Source organism: Chinchilla lanigera, unplaced genomic scaffold, assembly GCF_000276665.1.
Source record: "Chinchilla lanigera isolate Chin_1 unplaced genomic scaffold, ChiLan1.0 scaffold00021, whole genome shotgun sequence".
Lineage (NCBI taxonomy): Eukaryota > Metazoa > Chordata > Mammalia > Rodentia > Chinchillidae > Chinchilla > Chinchilla lanigera.
In genome coordinates this window covers 10,853,641-10,870,807 of record NW_004955422.1, presented here as the reverse complement: position 1 = coordinate 10,870,807, position 17,167 = coordinate 10,853,641, and the positions used below count along the sequence as shown (strand labels likewise).

The following is a 17,167-nucleotide window of genomic DNA, read 5'->3' as shown; positions in this document are numbered from 1 at the left end:
TCCTTTACACCCACACCATCTGCATACCTTCCTCTTTCACAGGCTTAGGATGTTTACAAAGTGAGGACCCTGGCCCTCTGCTGAGTCACTTAGTTAAACTTCTAAACTTCTCAAATTTATACTATGAATAAACCATTGCAAAATCCTGAAGCATAAACAGTGGCCCTAGGGCATGTCTTTTACACCCTAGGATGTAGAACTGCTGAGTTACTTAGTTAAACTTCTCAAGTTGACACAATGTATCAAGCATTACACCATCTTTTGTCTTTTTTAATATATATTATCTTAAAGTTACTCCAAAGTTCTTGACTGACAATTCTAATGCTTAGTCGTGTATGGTCTATTTCTTTTAACTGATGATTCTCTTGACTAGAGATTATATTCTCTTGCTTCTTCACAATAGGAAACACCATCACTTTTGGTTGGGAAATAGGCTTTTCTCTTATAGGGAGGTAGGATGAGGGATTGATCAATCTGATCCAATCAGAAGTTAGCTAGTTTGCTGTAGGAGAAAAGGTATAATCCCACTAGAAGGGCCTTGAAATTCAGACACCAGGAACAGAAGCAAATCTCTCTTTGATTTTGAAACTCTTCTTCCCTCCAACTTCCTGCACTACCATGAGTACAAGGCTGGGACACTGTGAGCCTATAAGACTGTGAGACTTTGAGACCATGAGGTTTGAAAGTTGAACCAATCTCTCCTTGCTCAGCATATTTAGAGAATATTTGGTGAAGAGGGTTATGTTTGATTTGTGTTTCCCCTAGATTTCAGTTCAGTAGCCCAGCTGGTTTCTTCTCCTTCCACAGCAGCCACCCTCCTTTACCTGCCCTGCCATCAACCTCAGCAGCTGGCCCCAGGGATGAAGCTTCCTGGATCATTTGTCCACCTAGGAAGAGCTCATCTCTCTTGACTTTAGGCTCCATGTTGACAGATATTTGATAGTTTAAAAGGAAGCTGTGATTTCAGGGGTGGAGTTATCTAGTGATGTCTTATAGTCGGAGCAGGAGGGAAGCTCTTTCATGCACTCTGTATGCTTCCAGAAACTGAGGTACGGTTGATGAGTTCTTGGATATATGGAATCCACTGTAAAAGTCCAAACACTAGTTTTCCAGAGTCAAAAAGCTTCTCAGACAGAAAATATAAAATATTATTTACCATGCAATACTTGTCTTGGGAAGACTACCTTCTCATTCTTTTTTCTCTTAGGGAATTCTCTTCTACTTTCCTACCATCCTTCTCTGGTCCTATAATAATTTTTCCTCCCACTGAAAATACACACATTCACACATATACAAAAGATAACCCAAAAAGTTCATTTCGTGGCTCTGGTTTGGTAATAAGAATAGCATTAACCATTTATTAAGCAGATGCTATCTACCAGACCCCATATTAAGGAATTTACAGATTCACTTAACACTCAAAAAAAAAAAAAAAACCTTTAAGGGCTACTGTTATTATCTCTGTTTTGTAAATGAGAAAACAAGATTTAGATTGAATAACTTTGCTGAAAGTCACAGAGGAATATAAATTCAAATCCAGATCCTACGGGGTCCAAGCTGAAGTTGCTAATAACCACATAACACCAGCCCCAGACTGGATCCAGTAGAGCATTGTTCTTTTCCTGGAAATGTCAGCACAGAAGAGGCTGGATTAAAAGGAGCCAGCTTTCAATGACTCCACTCCAGGTGTCTGTCTGTCTTGGCTCTGGCTCTCTCTCTCTGTTCTTTCTGTCTCTATCTCTCTGTGGGTCTCTCTCTCTGTGTCTCTGTCTATGTCTCTGTCTCTGTCTCTGTCTTTCTCTGTCTTCTCCCTCTCCCTCTTTCTCTCCTTCCCTCTGCTCTCAGATTTTCTCTTAATCATTTCAGGTATCAGCCTGAAAAATCATCCTTTCTGATATTCTAGCCACACAAACAATTTTGGGTATGGCTTATGTCCAGTTCCTTTGCTCCTCTGCCTTTATCCAAAATATGACTAAGAAGATAAAGGTATTAGGGCCTGTAATCTCTCCCCACAAATCCTCCGTCATCTGGGATGCTTTCCTAACCTTCTTAGATCTTCAATATCCTTCAGGGACTGAAAGGTTAGGATCACTGTGATCCCAGCCACAAGTGTCATATCCTGGTGACTCTGGACCCTCTCCTCTATTCTCTTATGGTAGATAAAGAACTCAGAATGAGGGGCTGGGGATTTAGTTCAGCGGCAAAAGTGCCTGCCTGGCAAGCGCAAGGTCGTGAGTTCGGTTCCTGGTACCGGAAAAAAACAAAAACAAAAACAAAAAAAAACTCAGAATGAGAGCAAAGTTAAATAAATGCCACTCCAAGGTCAGCACAGTGATTCCATTTAAGAACTCAACTTCCCAAGTGAAGAAGCATTGAAGGAGACCTTGGTTTTGACATTGGATACCTTCCCCTCTGCAACGCAGTATCCACATCACAGGTCCTAAGCACCACTCCCCCGAAAAGGAACCCAGATTCATGGACAGATGGCTGGTTTTCAGATTTTAGCACAGGAAATAAGGATGAACTTGATCTATTGGGCAGAGGGGCACAAGAAAGCATAGAAGCCCTTAAAGAACAATGTGTGGAGCCAGTATGAAGACTCTTCAATGGTCAAACCCAAATCTGGTACAATTTTATTATCAAAAGGAAAACTAATGTTAACATGATTAAACATGAGGGAAAAAACTCATGAGTCTACAGTGCAGAAAGAGAGACCTGAAGCCAGCTGTGGGAAAATGATAATATTGGGTGAATTTAGGTAAAGTATATGAATGTATACAGTCCTTTCAATTCTCTGTAGATTTTGAATGTTTTTTTAAATTAAAAAGTCAGGGAAAGGAAAATAAAGTATCCCCACTGACTCTTAGTGGGGATATTTTGAGACTTCAAAACCCATTTTCAGGACAATGTGAATGAATTCTTCTTGGGCTCTGGCTTAGGCAGTCTCCTGGGATAGATGTGAATCTGCCGGTGGTTAAGAATGAAACGAACTCGTAGTAAGTCTTAAGATTCTCATAAGGGGGCTGGGGATTTAGCTCAGCGGCAAAAGCGCCTGCCTGGCAAGCGCAAGGTCGTGAGTTCGGATCCCGGTACCCGAGAAAAACCAAAAAAAAAAAAAAAAAAAAAAAGATTCTCATAAGGTAGGCTAGTATTATCACAAACTTTGTCAAGGGCAGTGAGCAAATGAAAGCGCTATAGGATCAGTGCAGTGCTCCGTGCTCTCTCCCTGGAAGATAATCTTTCCGATCCTTTTTGGCGCTTGTCTGTGACTCCTCCTTTCTAAAACTCTGTATGGTACTCGGGGAAAAACAAGTAAAAACAAAAAAACCCGACAGAGGGCACTGGGCAAAAAGCCCTCCTCTTTCAGATAAAGGACAATCTTAACGGATTACTTGGGCGCCATCTACTGGGTACATGCTTGTACTACCTTGTGACACCTCCACGGTGCCCCAGCCCTGACAGGGTACCCAGAGTGCTCGGCCACCCTTAACACAAAAGCCAGCACTGTGTCCTGTACTGGGCAGGTGTTCAACTCACAGTGAAATAAATTACTCTTTCCTGTGAATTATCTTCACATGATGTGGAACCAGCGAGAGCTGGAGGCGAAAGAAACTTGGCACAATCAGACTGGTATCTTCTTAGGCCCAAGCCTTGTTCCCTGTGAAGATGGATTCTTCACTCCTTGAGACACTGTGTAACCTGGTGGTCAGCCGGCTGCCCCATACGAAATGCTCCATGCCCACTTGTGGCTGGGATAACAGACCCTGCGTGGGGTGAGGCTTTCAGAGCAGGCATGGTGGCATTGAACAGACAGAACCGAGCCAATACGGAAACAGAATCAGATAAGAATTGGACCTTTACTCTTTGTTTCCTTCATGCCATTGGCTACAATCCAACTTGTGCTTTTCTTAAACCTCTGCTCTCTCAACTGCAAGCCCCAGATGGCAGAGATCATGTCTGTCTACTTATCACGCTGTGCCTGGCACCTAGGAGCACCCATTCATGAAACAGTTTTTGAATGAACTGGTAGAATAATGAATAAAGTCATGAGCTCTGCTCTGCTTGTCTCCTGGTGATGACTGGTTGCCCCGAGCTACTTCCGCTGTCCCTGAGAACACCTCCATTCGGCTCATGAACACTGTCACCAGCCCTGACAGCTAGACTCTGTATAGCCACCTCTGTGTGCACCCACTATCCCATCTTGTTACCATCAGATTTATTGATTTCTTGCATGTAAACATCTAGTCTCTCCTCTCCCTTTGTCCCCAGAACAAACCCACTTACTCACATGCAGGAGCTGGAGTATATTAGGACAAGTCTGTGCTCCTCTCCGTCAGGATAGAGTGAGAACCCCTGTGTTCTTTGCTGATTTGAAGCGTAGCCGTGTGAGTGACTTCTTTTGGCCAGGCGTATGGGAGTGAATGGGACATAAGCAAAGACCTTAAGGGTGCTTCTGGGTCTGGCTTGGCCTCATGGGCTCTGGGGCCCACACTGAGAAAAGGACACCCTCTTCTGCCTCCCTGCCTAGGCCTGCAGCTTGTAGTTCCACTCGGGCCAGCACATACAAGGTATGATCAAACTATATGCATTTTTTAAAAAATGCATTACAGTAAAAGACATATTGCCACTAATCCCCCTTAAAACACTCCCCCTTTCATCAAATCCACCTATGCCATCATTCTCGCCACCTTCTGAAACCATTCTAGAAGTCCTCTTTGGTCTCTTTAGAAGGTGTAATCGAAAATGCAGTGAATTCTGTGGCTGAGTGTCTTCCAACAGAAAGGCAGGCTCCCAGAAGCATCACAGCACGTCTTCGTCTACCTTATTCACCAAATCTAGCATGCTGCAACTTCCAGCTCTCCTGCAAAGTCAAATTGTCCATGAAAGGCAAATGTTTTGAATTCATTCAGGACATCAAGGCTGGCATGACAGCACAGCTAAAGACACTCACGAAAGAACACTTCCAGAACTGTATCAGAAAGTGGTAAGAATGATGGGACAAGTGTGTTCAAAGCAGGGGGGAGTATTTTGAGGGAGATGTGATGTGTCTTTTACTGTGATACATCTTTTTAAAAATTTAACATTTACCATATTTTTTAATCATGCTACATAAAAATATTATCCATACACCCCTGAAAACTTCAAGTTGGAACTCTACTCTCTGGCTACAGCACCACTTCCATCCACATTCTCCACTACTTACTACAAAGCCTAATTTTCCACCTCATGAAGCCCTCCAGCCCCATTCTCCCTCTATCAGGCTCTTTTTGGGTTCATGTCCTTCTCAACCTTGGCCACATTTTATCCAAGTCTTGTTTCAACCAAACAGCTGGTGTTATCCCTGCCCAGCTGTGCTAATGGACTATGTCACCCCTGTAGGGGCTGCCTCTGAGTCCTTAATGGGGGCTTTTTCTTATTTCTTACACAGCTGTCCCAAACCTTTGGTACTGTCAAGTCCTAGCTGGACTCCACCCTGCTCTCGGCAAAGATTTCACTTTTGATTTTCCAAAGAAGATAGAGGAGAACTCTCTAGGAAGAAGTGAAGTGACATAGTACTGTGATTAAGAAAGGGTCAGGAATTGCACAGACATCGGCTTTCCTGGGCTGTACTCTTTAGTGTGTGACCTTGGGCAAATTACTTCACATCTCTGAGCCTCGGTTTCATCATCCATAACATGATAGTACTGATTTCATAGGACAGTTGTACAGATAACACAAGACATTCCATATAGGTGCTTAGTGCATCTCCTAACACACAATAACTAACAACTGGACACACGTTACACATAAATAGTTCTCTCCCTCTGGCCCCAGCCTAGGACAGAAGAAGGGAATTCCTTTTCCTTTAACGCTCATCTTTGTTCTTAGTCTAACTCCCTCTTGATTTCATTATTTCCATTCATCCTTTCAGCCTCACTTATCAGCTTACACCAGATCACAAAGGGATTTAAATCTTTTGCATTTTAATCTTAAAAAAAATTGCTTTGAGACAAGGTTTTACTGTGTAGAGCAGGCTGGTCTTGACCTCATGATGATCCTCCTGCCTCAGCCTCCTGAATGCTGAGATTACAGGTGTGTGCCACCACACCTGGCTAATCCAAAATTTTTCCACAACTCTGTTTATTCTTATCATATATCAGCTCATTTCTTCTGTCCCTGTTTCTTATTTTAAAAGTTTTTCAAATATTATTGTAAGTGCTTATTTAGAAGTTATCTCCACTTTTTGTCTCTATTTCCTCTCCTTCAAATCCTTCTTCCACGTATACGTGTGAAAATGCTATGGCTAAGGTCACCAGTCACCTTGTTACCAAATACAAAAGTCTCTTTCTTATCCTTATCCCACTTGACTTTTTCTCCAGCTTCTAAAACAGCTTCCTAGTGGCTCTCCTCCCATCTCTCTGGCTATTCTCTCGCACCTCTTTCCCAGTCTCCTGTTTTCATTTTGTTTGTTGTGCTTTCCTGACATTAGCTCTCTGCTCATCTTATACTTCTGAGTCTCTCTGTGAGTCTCACTAATGCCCAGAAGTGTCTATTAAGTCTCTGCAGTTCTCCTGAGCTCCAGGAACCAATTTCCAAATGTCCACAAGATCTCTTGGGGTTGCGCAAACTCCCACATCTCTCAGGTGTAACACCCTTTTTTCTCCCACCAAAGCTCCAGCCTCTTATTACTCGCTTGACAGCGTCCACTTCTACACAGTTGCACAAACTGGGAATCTGAAAGGCAAAAGCTTCTCTCATTTCTTTTTCCCATGCACTAAACCCCTGGATTAGGGCTCCTAATTACTCTGGACATGGCCTTGACTCCGTTCCCATGGACCCGCCCCATGTTGCCAGGCTGATCTGTCAAGTGTCCCTTCTCTGACTGAGCCATTCAGTGCATACCCTCTGTCCTCAGGACGAAGTCCAAGGTAGGTCTGAGTCTTGGCACTACACACTTCACAGCCCTACCTTGCCTGGTCTTGCAGCTCACCTCTCAGCACTCCCTACGCCATCCCACAGACCTAGCCCCACTTCATATCACAGGCTTCCCTGCACAGGCCTTGCATTTTCACACCCTGACCACACTGATCCCTCTACCTGGAGCAATGGCCTGTTTCTCCAACACCTGAGAAAAAACAGAGCTCAGCAGTATACTCTAGAGCCTTCCCCTATACTCCTGGTTCTTTATGATTACTTGCTCTCTTGTTTATGTTTTCAGAGCACTAAATCCAACCGTACTTCACAACATTCCTTGACTTCCCACTGTATATACTTAGAATACCTACATTCTTTACCTAACTTACCCCCCTACAAAGTCGTGTCTGATTGGATCCCTGCCCACCACTCCAGCTTCATCACGTTCCTCTTCCTCAGCCACACATACAGAGAAGAGCAACCATGTTTATGACCCCGAAACAAGAGAAAAACCAACAGTGATTTTTATAGACATCAAAGGCCAATGTGAAATCTAAAGCTGTGCATTATAACTCTGTTTTTCTTAAAGTATTATGGAAAGTAGTTTTAGTTTGGGACCTCTTACTATGTCAGCAATTAAGGAACATATGAAATGGTGATACATTTACTGCATCAATTGAGCTATTACTTTATTATTGCTAAGCATAGTGCTAAGCATTTCATGTGTGTTTGTCTCACTGAATCCTCAAATCAACCCTAGGAACTAAGCACCTCCTATTTTTCCTATTTCTCATTTTCACAAAAAGGACACCAGTATTGACAACATCAAATGACTTGTCCAACTTCACATAGCAGTAACAGGCAACATCACTACTTAAATTTAGGTCTATGTCATTTGAGAGCCTGTGTTCTCTTTTTTAAAATTTATGTATCCTTTATTAGTGTATGTTTTTGATACATAATCATGAGCGACTGGTACATATGCATATTGCATCTTGATACTTTCTGTTTAGAGCCTGTGTTCTGATCATTGTGCTGCTCTGTCTTCTAGAACAGCTGCCAGAGGAAGACTAGGCTAAACCTTGCAGTTAATTTACTTGGAAAATAATCGACCAAATTCAAGATTTAATTTCCGTGATATGACCCAAAATAGCATCAAAGTTCTAAATCTGTAACTGAGATTAGTACTTCAAAGATTATCTTTATTCTGGGTAATTGGACTCTTAGGTTCACCCTGAAATAAGGAGCAACCCTCCCCCTGGTTTAGTTAAGTTCCTCAACTGCAGACCATATACCTCCTCCTTTGCCCTACCAAGTCCCCTAAAGCTCAAGCAAAACATGCCAATAATACTCCAACCATCTCTGTAAACTGAGAATATCATTCAAAGAACTAAAGCACTAAAACTGTAAGACCACCTAATTCCTTCTGACTCTAGCAGGAAGCATATAAAATAGGTTTAATACAATAATAGCAACATGTACATTGATCTAAATATAGACTCTCAGAGGGATGGTGATCAACTGGGGAACTGCAGAGGGAAATCATACACAGAGAGAAAGGCTGGATTTCCATTCTTGCTTCAGATTATTGAAACCCTGAAGGGAACTCTAATAAACATTAATTAATTCTTTGAGATCAAGGAATCTCTTCCCTGGGACAGCTTCTTTCCTGGCATAGTGCCAGTGTGTTGTGGGTTCCAGGGATTTAACTCATAATTTGAGAAATTTACCAATAAAAGTGGGTATTTTAAATGCACTATTACAGACAATATTTTTGCATCTTTATTCACTGTTTGCTCCAGAAATGGACAGGATACAGGGAGTGTGCAGAGCACCCTGCCTTCACTGAGGAGAAAGCACAGCTCAAAGAGCAGCTAGAAACCTCCTGGGCCAACAGTCGGAAACAGATGCCCAACTACACCCACCAAATGGAAATGCGTCTTTTGTTTTTATAGTTTTACCTAGAAAGGCCTCAGGTCATAAGCTTTCCAAAACTCAGATTCCAACACGATAAACTGGAGTCCACTGTAAGCTAAGGCTTAAAAGAGACACACACACAGGAGCTAGAGCCCACACATAGGTACTTACGCATGCAATCTCCACCGTACCAGCCCGCTCTACACTCAGCGCAGTAGAAGCCCTTGATGTAGAAGTCGTCCAGAGTGCCCCCCCAGGAGCCATTCCGGCAGCTCTTGCAGTTCTCAAAGATGGTACAACCTAGAATATTTCCGAGGAAAATGTTAGTCTCATAAGTTCTAACAGTTTCAGAGGAAAACAGCTATTCAATTTCTCAGAGCCTTGTCTTTGTGAAGAGCTTCTGGCCCTAGAAAGATGCCCAAACCCTTCAGAAAAAGGCTCATCCCAAGGAAAATGCTACACACACCAGGCTTCAGATGAGGGAGTTTGAGAAGTTAAATACTCTGCCCAGTTAGTGGTTCATGTTTTAAAGTGACATGAAATAGCTTGTAGTAAAAGGCAGGATCAATCATTCAAGTGCTTTTCTCTTTATAGATGTATTTCATTTTATCAAAGGATATTTAGAAATTGCAGTGAAAAGAATTCAATAAAATATCTAAAATTGTATCACCTAGAGAATTTTACTATTAACACTGTATGTGTTTCTTAAAATTAGACTTATGCTATGTTCAATACATCCTGTTTTTATAGCTCACTTTTCTATTTTATGGAAATAAGGTAAAACAAAATTTCATAACAAGACGATAGGAGAATAACGATAGTTAATACATTGTATGTTATTATCTTTAAAGTAGTTACTCAGAGTACAAGATATGGGCATTAAAAAATTCTCCAATTGACATTAGCACAAACCTTAATTTCCTTTTATTTTAAAGGAAAGAAAAGAAAAGAAACAGTAAAAACCGTGGTATAAAATTTCAAAACAATATAGGAGGAGAGTAACAATGGTTAGTACACTGTATATTGTTATCTTCAAAGTAGTTGCTCAGATTTTAAGATACAGGCATGAAAAATTAATCAAACAACACAGATATACACCTTTCTCTTCAATGAACTAATAACAATTAATAGTATAACTATTTTTACTCTTGTAAGTATGTATATGTATATATACATATATGTATGTATGTATATATATATATAAAGAGAGAGAGTGTTCCCTATATTTCCTTTTCCCTCTTCTCCATTCCCCCATTCCAGTTTCTCTTTCCTTTTGAGCAACTTCTTCCCATTTCACAGTATCTGTTGTACATATTGGGTCTTATTATCTCTTTCAGCTTCTTATGCTAGGAAGACAATTTGATGTTTACACATTCAAGACTGATTTATTTCACTTATGAGTATGTTCTCAAGTTGCATCCATTTCCCTATAAACATCTCCAGTTTATCTTTCTTTATAGCTGCATAGTACTCCATTGCATAAAAATACCATATCTTTTTTATCCACTTCTCAGTTGATGAGCATTTGGGTTGTTTCAAGGATTTAGCTATGACAAGTTGTGCTGCTATAAACAGGGGTGCACATATATCGCTGTTGTATGATGTTTGTAATTCTTCTGGGAAAATATCCAGAAGGGAAGAGCTGGGTCAAATGGGACCTCTAATCCTAGTTTTTTGAGGAATCTCAACATGGATTTTCACTGCACACTGGTGCAGTGCTTGCCCCAGTCTACACTGCCACCAACAGTGGAGAAGGGTTCCTTTTTCCCCCACAGCCCCTCCAGCATTTGTTATTGGTTGATTTCTTGATGATGGCCGTTCTTTCTGGGGTGAAATGGAATCTCAGTGCTGTTTCAATTTGCATGTCTCAAATGACCAATGATGTTGAACATTTTTCATGTATTTATTTGCCATTTGTATTTCTTCATCTGAGAAGTTTGTATTCATCTCAGATCCCCATTTTTGGATTGGGTCTTTGAATTTGGGGGGGTCTGATTTTTTTTCTTTATATGTCCTAGATAGAAGTCCTTCATCTGAGGGACAGTTAACTAACATTTTTTCCCAACTGTGTGTTGTATTTTCACTTTGTTAGTGATTTTTCTTGACCTGCAAAAGCTTTTTAATAAAATGAGATCCTAATTGTTGATTCTTTGAAGTGTTTCCAGTGCAGTTTAGGTTTTATTCATGAACTCTCTTCCTATACCTGTCTTCAAAATTTTTACCTACTTTCTCTTCCAGTAGATTTAGTGTTTCTGTTTTAATATATAGACCTTTGATCCACTTTGACTTTAGTTTAGTGTATGGTGATAGACATGGGCTAGTTTTAGTCTTCAGTATGAGGAAAGCCAGTTTTTTCAGCACAATTTATTAAAGAGGCTATTTTTCTTCCAGTGAATATGTTTGGCCCCTTTGTCAAAGACAAGGTGGCTGGGTGTGTTTGTTGTTCTGTCTGCATCTTCTAATCTGTTCCACTGGTCCGCAGATCTGGGGATTTTTTTGCCAGTACCATGCTGATTTTATCACAGTAGCTTTGTAGTATAATTTCAAGTCAGAGATTATGATGCCTCCTGCCTTGCTTTTGTTGCCCAGGATTGCCTTTGCTATTCTAGATCTCTTCTGCTTCCAGATGAATTTTAGGAATGTTTTCTCCAGTCTGTGAGTTGTGTTCTGTAGGCTAGTGTATGGTCTATTTTAGAGAACATCCCATGTGCAGCTGAAAAGAATGGGTGTTCTTTTCAACTGTTCCACACTGGGTGGAACAGTCTGAAAACATCTACTAAGTCCATTTTTTGACAGATTTGGTTCAGTTCTGGTATTTCTTTGCTGATTTTTTGTCTAGTTGATCTCTTTGTGACAATGGGATATTGAGGTCCCCCATTACAACTGTGTTTTCTCTAGTTCTGTGAGATATGTTAATGGTATTTTTATTGGGATTGTATTAAATCTGTCTAGCGGGGGCTGGGGATTTAGCTCAGCGGCAAAAGCACTTGCCTGGCAAGCGCAAGGTCGTGAGTTCGGTTCCTGGTACCGGAGAAAAACCAATAAATCTGTCTAGCAATTTTGGGAGTATGGCCATTTCCACTATGTTGGTTCTTCCTATGCATGAGCAAGGGATATCTTTCCATTTTCTGATATCTTCTTTAATCTCCTTTTTCAGAGTACTAAAATTTTCAGTGTGTAGATCTTTTACTTCTTTTGTTAGATTGATTCTTAAGTATTTCATTTTTTTGGATGCTATTGTGATGGGTGTGACTTTCCTAATTTCTCTCTCTGTGAGTTTGTTGTTTGTGTACAGGAATACTACTGATTTTTGAGTGTTGACTTTGTATTCAGCAGTGTTACTGAATTTAGTTATTAAATCCAGAAGTCTTTTGGTGGAGTTTTGGGGTCTTCTATATAGAGTATCATGTCATTTCTGAATAATGATAATTTAACTTCTTCCTTTCTTATCCTTATTCTTTTTATTTCTCTCTCTTGTCTAATTGCTCTGACTAGTGTTTACAGAACTGTAGTGAATAGGAGTGGTGGTAGTGGACATCTTTTCTTGTATCTGATTTTAGAGTGAAAGCTTTCAGTTTTTGTCCATTTAGTATGATATTGGCTGTTGGTTTGTAATAGATGATTTTTATCAGATTGAGTTAAAGACCATCTATTCTGATTTTCTGTATGGTTTTTATCATGAATGAGTGTTGGAGATTGTCAAAAGTTTTTTGTGCATCTATTGAGATGGTCATGTGACTTTTGTCTTTGGCTATGTTGTTATGGTGTATTACATTTATTGATTTGCATATGTTGAACCATCCCTGCATTTCTGGGATGAATCCCAATGGTCATGGTGTATAATCTTCTTACTATATTCTGTTTGCTAGTATCATATTGAGGATTTTGGCATTTAGGTTTATTAGGGAGATTGGCCTGTAGTCTTTTTGATTGGGTCTTTTTCTGATTTTGGTATCAAGGTAACTTGCTTCTAGGAATGAGTTAGGGAGTATTGCTTCCCTTTCAATTTCACTAAAAAATTTGAGGACTACTGTCATTAAATCTCTAAATGTCTTCTAGAATTCTGCAGTGAATCCATCAGGGCCTGGGTTTTGCTTCATTGGTAAATTTTTTATTACATTTTCAATTTTGTTGGCTGATATTGAGTTATTCAGGATTTTTATATCTTCTTGAGTCAGCTTTGGTAATTTATATCTAGGAATCTGTCCATTTTCTCTGCATTTTCCATCCTATGAGAGTAAAGATTTTCAAAGTAGGTATTGATGATCTTCTGAATTTCTACAGGATCTGTAGCAATTTCATCCTTTTCATTCTTTATTGCATGAATTTGAGTTTTTTCTTACCTTTTTTGATAAGGTTGGCTAGGGATTTATCAATTTTACTTATTCTTTCAAAGAATCAACTCTTTGATTCATTATTCTTTGTATTGTTTTCTTAGTTTCCATTGCATTAATTTCTGCTCTGATCTTTATAATTTCATCCCTTGTATGGGCTTTGGGCTTGACTTGTTCTTTTTCTAGAAGCTTTATGTCCAACATTAGGTTTTTTATTTGTGCTCATTCTGTTTTCAGAATGTGAGAATTCACCGCTATAAATTTCCCTCTGAGGATAGTTTTCATCGTGTTCCACAGGTTCCAGTATATTGTATCTGTATTTTTGTTTAATTCTAGATATTATATAGTTTCTTCTTTAATTTCATCTATGACCTATTGGCTGTTCAGGAGGGTGTTATTTAATTTCCATGCATTTATGGAGTTTTTGCAGTTTCTTTTGCCATTAATTTCCAATTTCATTGCACTGTGGTCAGATAATATGCATGAGATAATTTCATTGCCTTTGCATTTGTTTAAGCATCTTCTGTGGGCTAGCATATGGTCTATTTTAGAAAACATCCCTTGCTGAGAAGAATGTGTAATCTGATGTTGGGTGGAACACTGTGTAAACATTTACTAAGTCCATTTGTTCATAGGTTTGGTTCATTTCTGATTTTTTTTTTGCTGATTTTTTGTTGATCTCTTTGTCACAGTGAGGTATTAAGGCTCCCCATTACAATTGTGTTATTAATTATTTTATTTTTCATGTCTATTAATATTTGTCTTACACACTGTGTGCTCCCATATTTGGTGCATATATACTTATGATTGTTTTCTCTTCCTCTTGAATTTTTCCCCTAACAAGTGTGTGATGACCTTCCTTATCTCTTTTGGTCATTCTTGGTTTGAAGTTCATATTGTTTGCAAACAGAATAGCTACCCCTGCTTTTTTTCTGGGTTCCTGTTGCATGGAGTGTTGTTTTCCAACCTTTGACTTTTAGTCTGTGGATTTCCTTTTCAGTGAAATGTGTTTCCTGTATACAGTATTGCTGCATTTTGTTTTTTTGATCCATTATTCCAGTCTGTTTCTTCTGATTTGTGAATTGAAGCCATTTACATTGATGGTTATAACTGATATGTATTGGCTTATGTTTGTCATGGTATTTTCCCACTGTTTGTTCCCTGCTTTCCCCCTCTGTTTAATTGCTTGCCCTGCCTGGTGGTTTCTTTCTGTTGTTGTTCTTAGAGTTGTGGTCATTTTTATCTCTGTCTAGAATATCTTCCAGTACTTTTTGTAGGGTTGATTTGGTGATCATAAATTTCTTCATTTGTTCTTTGTCATGGAAGTATATAATTTCTCCATTAATTTTTTTAAAAAGACAGTTTTGCAGCATACATCGATCTAGATTGGAAGTTGTTTTCTTTTAGGACTTGAAATACTTTACTCCAAGCTATTCTTGATTTGAGGGTTTGTGTTGAAAAGTCAGCCATGATTCTGATGGGCTTGCCTTAATAGGTGATCTATTTCTTTTCTCTAACCACTTTTGATATTCTGCTCTTGTGCTGAATTTCTGGGATCTTGACTATTATATGTCTGGGTGTAGATTTATTTTGGTCATGGCTAGTTGGAGTTCTACATGCCTCACTTATCATTTCACTTTTTAATTTAATAATAGATAATAAATATATTTCTGTGCCATAAATACTCTTCAATGTCATATACTTCTTTTTGTGGGGTTTTACTCTTTTGTTTTGCTTTGTTGTTTTGTTTTGTTTTGTTTTGTTTTGTTTTGTTGTAAAACAGGGTCTTACTGGGCAGCCCAGGCTGGCCTCAAACTCACAATTCTCCTACCTCAGCCTTCAGAGCAGCTGATATTACATGCCTATGCTGCACTACCCTACTATGTCATATCATCTATAACCAAAGTATGCCACAGATAAAACCCTAATGCCTAACAACAGACTTACCCTAGAAAGGGCCAGTCTGCCCTACACTGCCAGCACACACCAAAGAGGGATGAGCAGTTCTCAGGCATCAATCACTGCAAGCATGGTCTCTTTAGGAGTTGAGGATAATAACAAATTATAAAAATAATTTTGTATCATTGAGTTAGACAGAGGACTAAGCTGTGGCCCTGCTTGTCCAACTGGGTGTCTTTGTGCAAACTGCTTTAAGTGACCATGCCTTAATGCCCCTGCCTGTCAAACTGGGATTTAAAATTGTACCTAATTCATAGGGTTGTTTAAAAATAAATTAACACATATCAGGCATATAGTAAGTACCTCTAAAATATGAATTATGATTATTCTGCTTTCTCAGAATTCCACCTGCTTTAGCTACTATACTGCATGCATATATCATGCTTAATTCTAACCACCTATGACCTATTTCCCTGTTATAGACACAAGTCAAGAAGGAATCATGTTTAACATTACATCCTTTGCACCTAATATTATGCTGGTACATAATGACTGCTCACAAACACCATTTGAGTGTGTAAATGAATGAATGGCTAATGGACTGCTTGAGATAACAGGCATTTCCTTGAGGTGACAGAATGCTTCTTTGCTTTTGGTTGCAATTAGGTTTTCCTTGGCTTGTAGTAAAACATGTATGTGGTTTCAATTGAAGAAAGTCTCATGGCCCTTTCCACGCCATCCTGATTTTACTTTTCCTCCTGCCAGAAAAGATGAGTTGCTAATAGTATTAACTAAATTCCAATAGGTCATGTACCCTATTCCTGAGTCCCAACTGGGTCACTGTATCTTCCCAAGGCCAACCTCATGCACAGGCCCATTTCCTCTTTAATTCCCTATCCACTCACTCATTGAGGAGGTGCATGCACTCAGAGCCTGTCCTCAATGGTTTTGTCCATTCTCTTTCTTAGTCCTCAAGTGTAAGTTGCAAGAACCAGCCTGGTGATTAAGATGAACGAGGGATGGTAAAAGATGCTAAGCAGTGCACAGGGGCCACGGGACCAGTTGCAGATCTACACAACACAAAACTACAGGAAATCACATTGGTCCACTGAAGGCTCTATGGGTGCTGGGTACTACTGAATGTCATTACTGATATCCCTGCCATTGGCATTCCTAGACCCTATGCATCCCATACCATTGCTACCAGCAGAGTAGTGATTATCTGGTTTGAGTTTTTTTGAGGAATCTCCATGTTAATTTCTATAGGGACTATTCTCACCAGCAGTGTAGAAGAATTGATTTTCCCTGCATCCTCACCAGCATTTATTGTTTTTTTAATTATTCTTGATGACAACCATTCTGACTGTAATGGGGTAAAATCTCAGTGTATGTGTAGTTTTGATTTGCATTTCCCTGGTGACTAAAGATGTTGAACATTTTTTCACACACTTACTTGTCATTTATACTTCTTCTTTTAGGAAGTGTTCAATCTATTTACTGATTGAGCTCTTTCATTTTTTTGGTGCTAAATTATTTAGTTTTTTATGTATTCTAAGCTTTGGGGGTGGTACCAGGAATCTAACTCAGAACCTTGAGCTTGCCAGGCAGGCACTGTGCCACTGAACTATATCCCTGGCCATATTCTAGATATTAATTCTCTGTCAGAAGATTTTCTGGTGAAGATTTTCTCCCATTCTGTAGATGTCTCTTCACTTAATCATTTCACTTTCCATGCAGATACTTATTAATTTGATATAGTACCATTTGTTGGTTCTTGCTTTCATTTCCTGAGATCCTCTTCAGAAAGTTTTACCTGTGTCTGTAGCTTCAAGTGTTTCCCCTATATTTTCTTCAAGCAATTTCAAAGTTTCAGGTGTTATACCTAAGTCTTTGATCCATTTTGAATTGATCTGTTGTTATGGTTTGTATCTGGGTGTCCCCCCAAAGCCTCATGTGGCCATGGGGCAGGCTTTAAGAGTTTGATTAAGGGTGTGAGAGCTGCACCCTCCCTGGGGTGGATAGTTTGCATATGTAAGGGAGAGGAAGAGAGTGCTTGAGGCCAGTCCTCCTCCACCATTCTGCCCTGGTGTGTGGTTGTCGCTTTTGCTGTGTTCTGCCACCCT

At 39.7% G+C, this 17,167-nt stretch overlaps 1 protein-coding gene across 5 annotated transcripts in view; it reads right to left on the bottom strand.

Moving 5' to 3' along the window:
- The window catches only part of Pamr1 (peptidase domain containing associated with muscle regeneration 1), a 178,586-nt gene that overhangs the window by 42,451 nt on the left and 118,968 nt on the right, over positions 1 to 17,167 (bottom strand). For all 5 annotated transcript variants that reach the window (XM_013514345.1, XM_013514346.1, XM_013514347.1 and 2 more), the window contains one exon: positions 8,983 to 9,111. In XM_013514345.1, the coding sequence (XP_013369799.1) occupies positions 8,983 to 9,111 (129 nt within the window). The remainder of the gene's footprint in view (positions 1 to 8,982; positions 9,112 to 17,167) is intronic.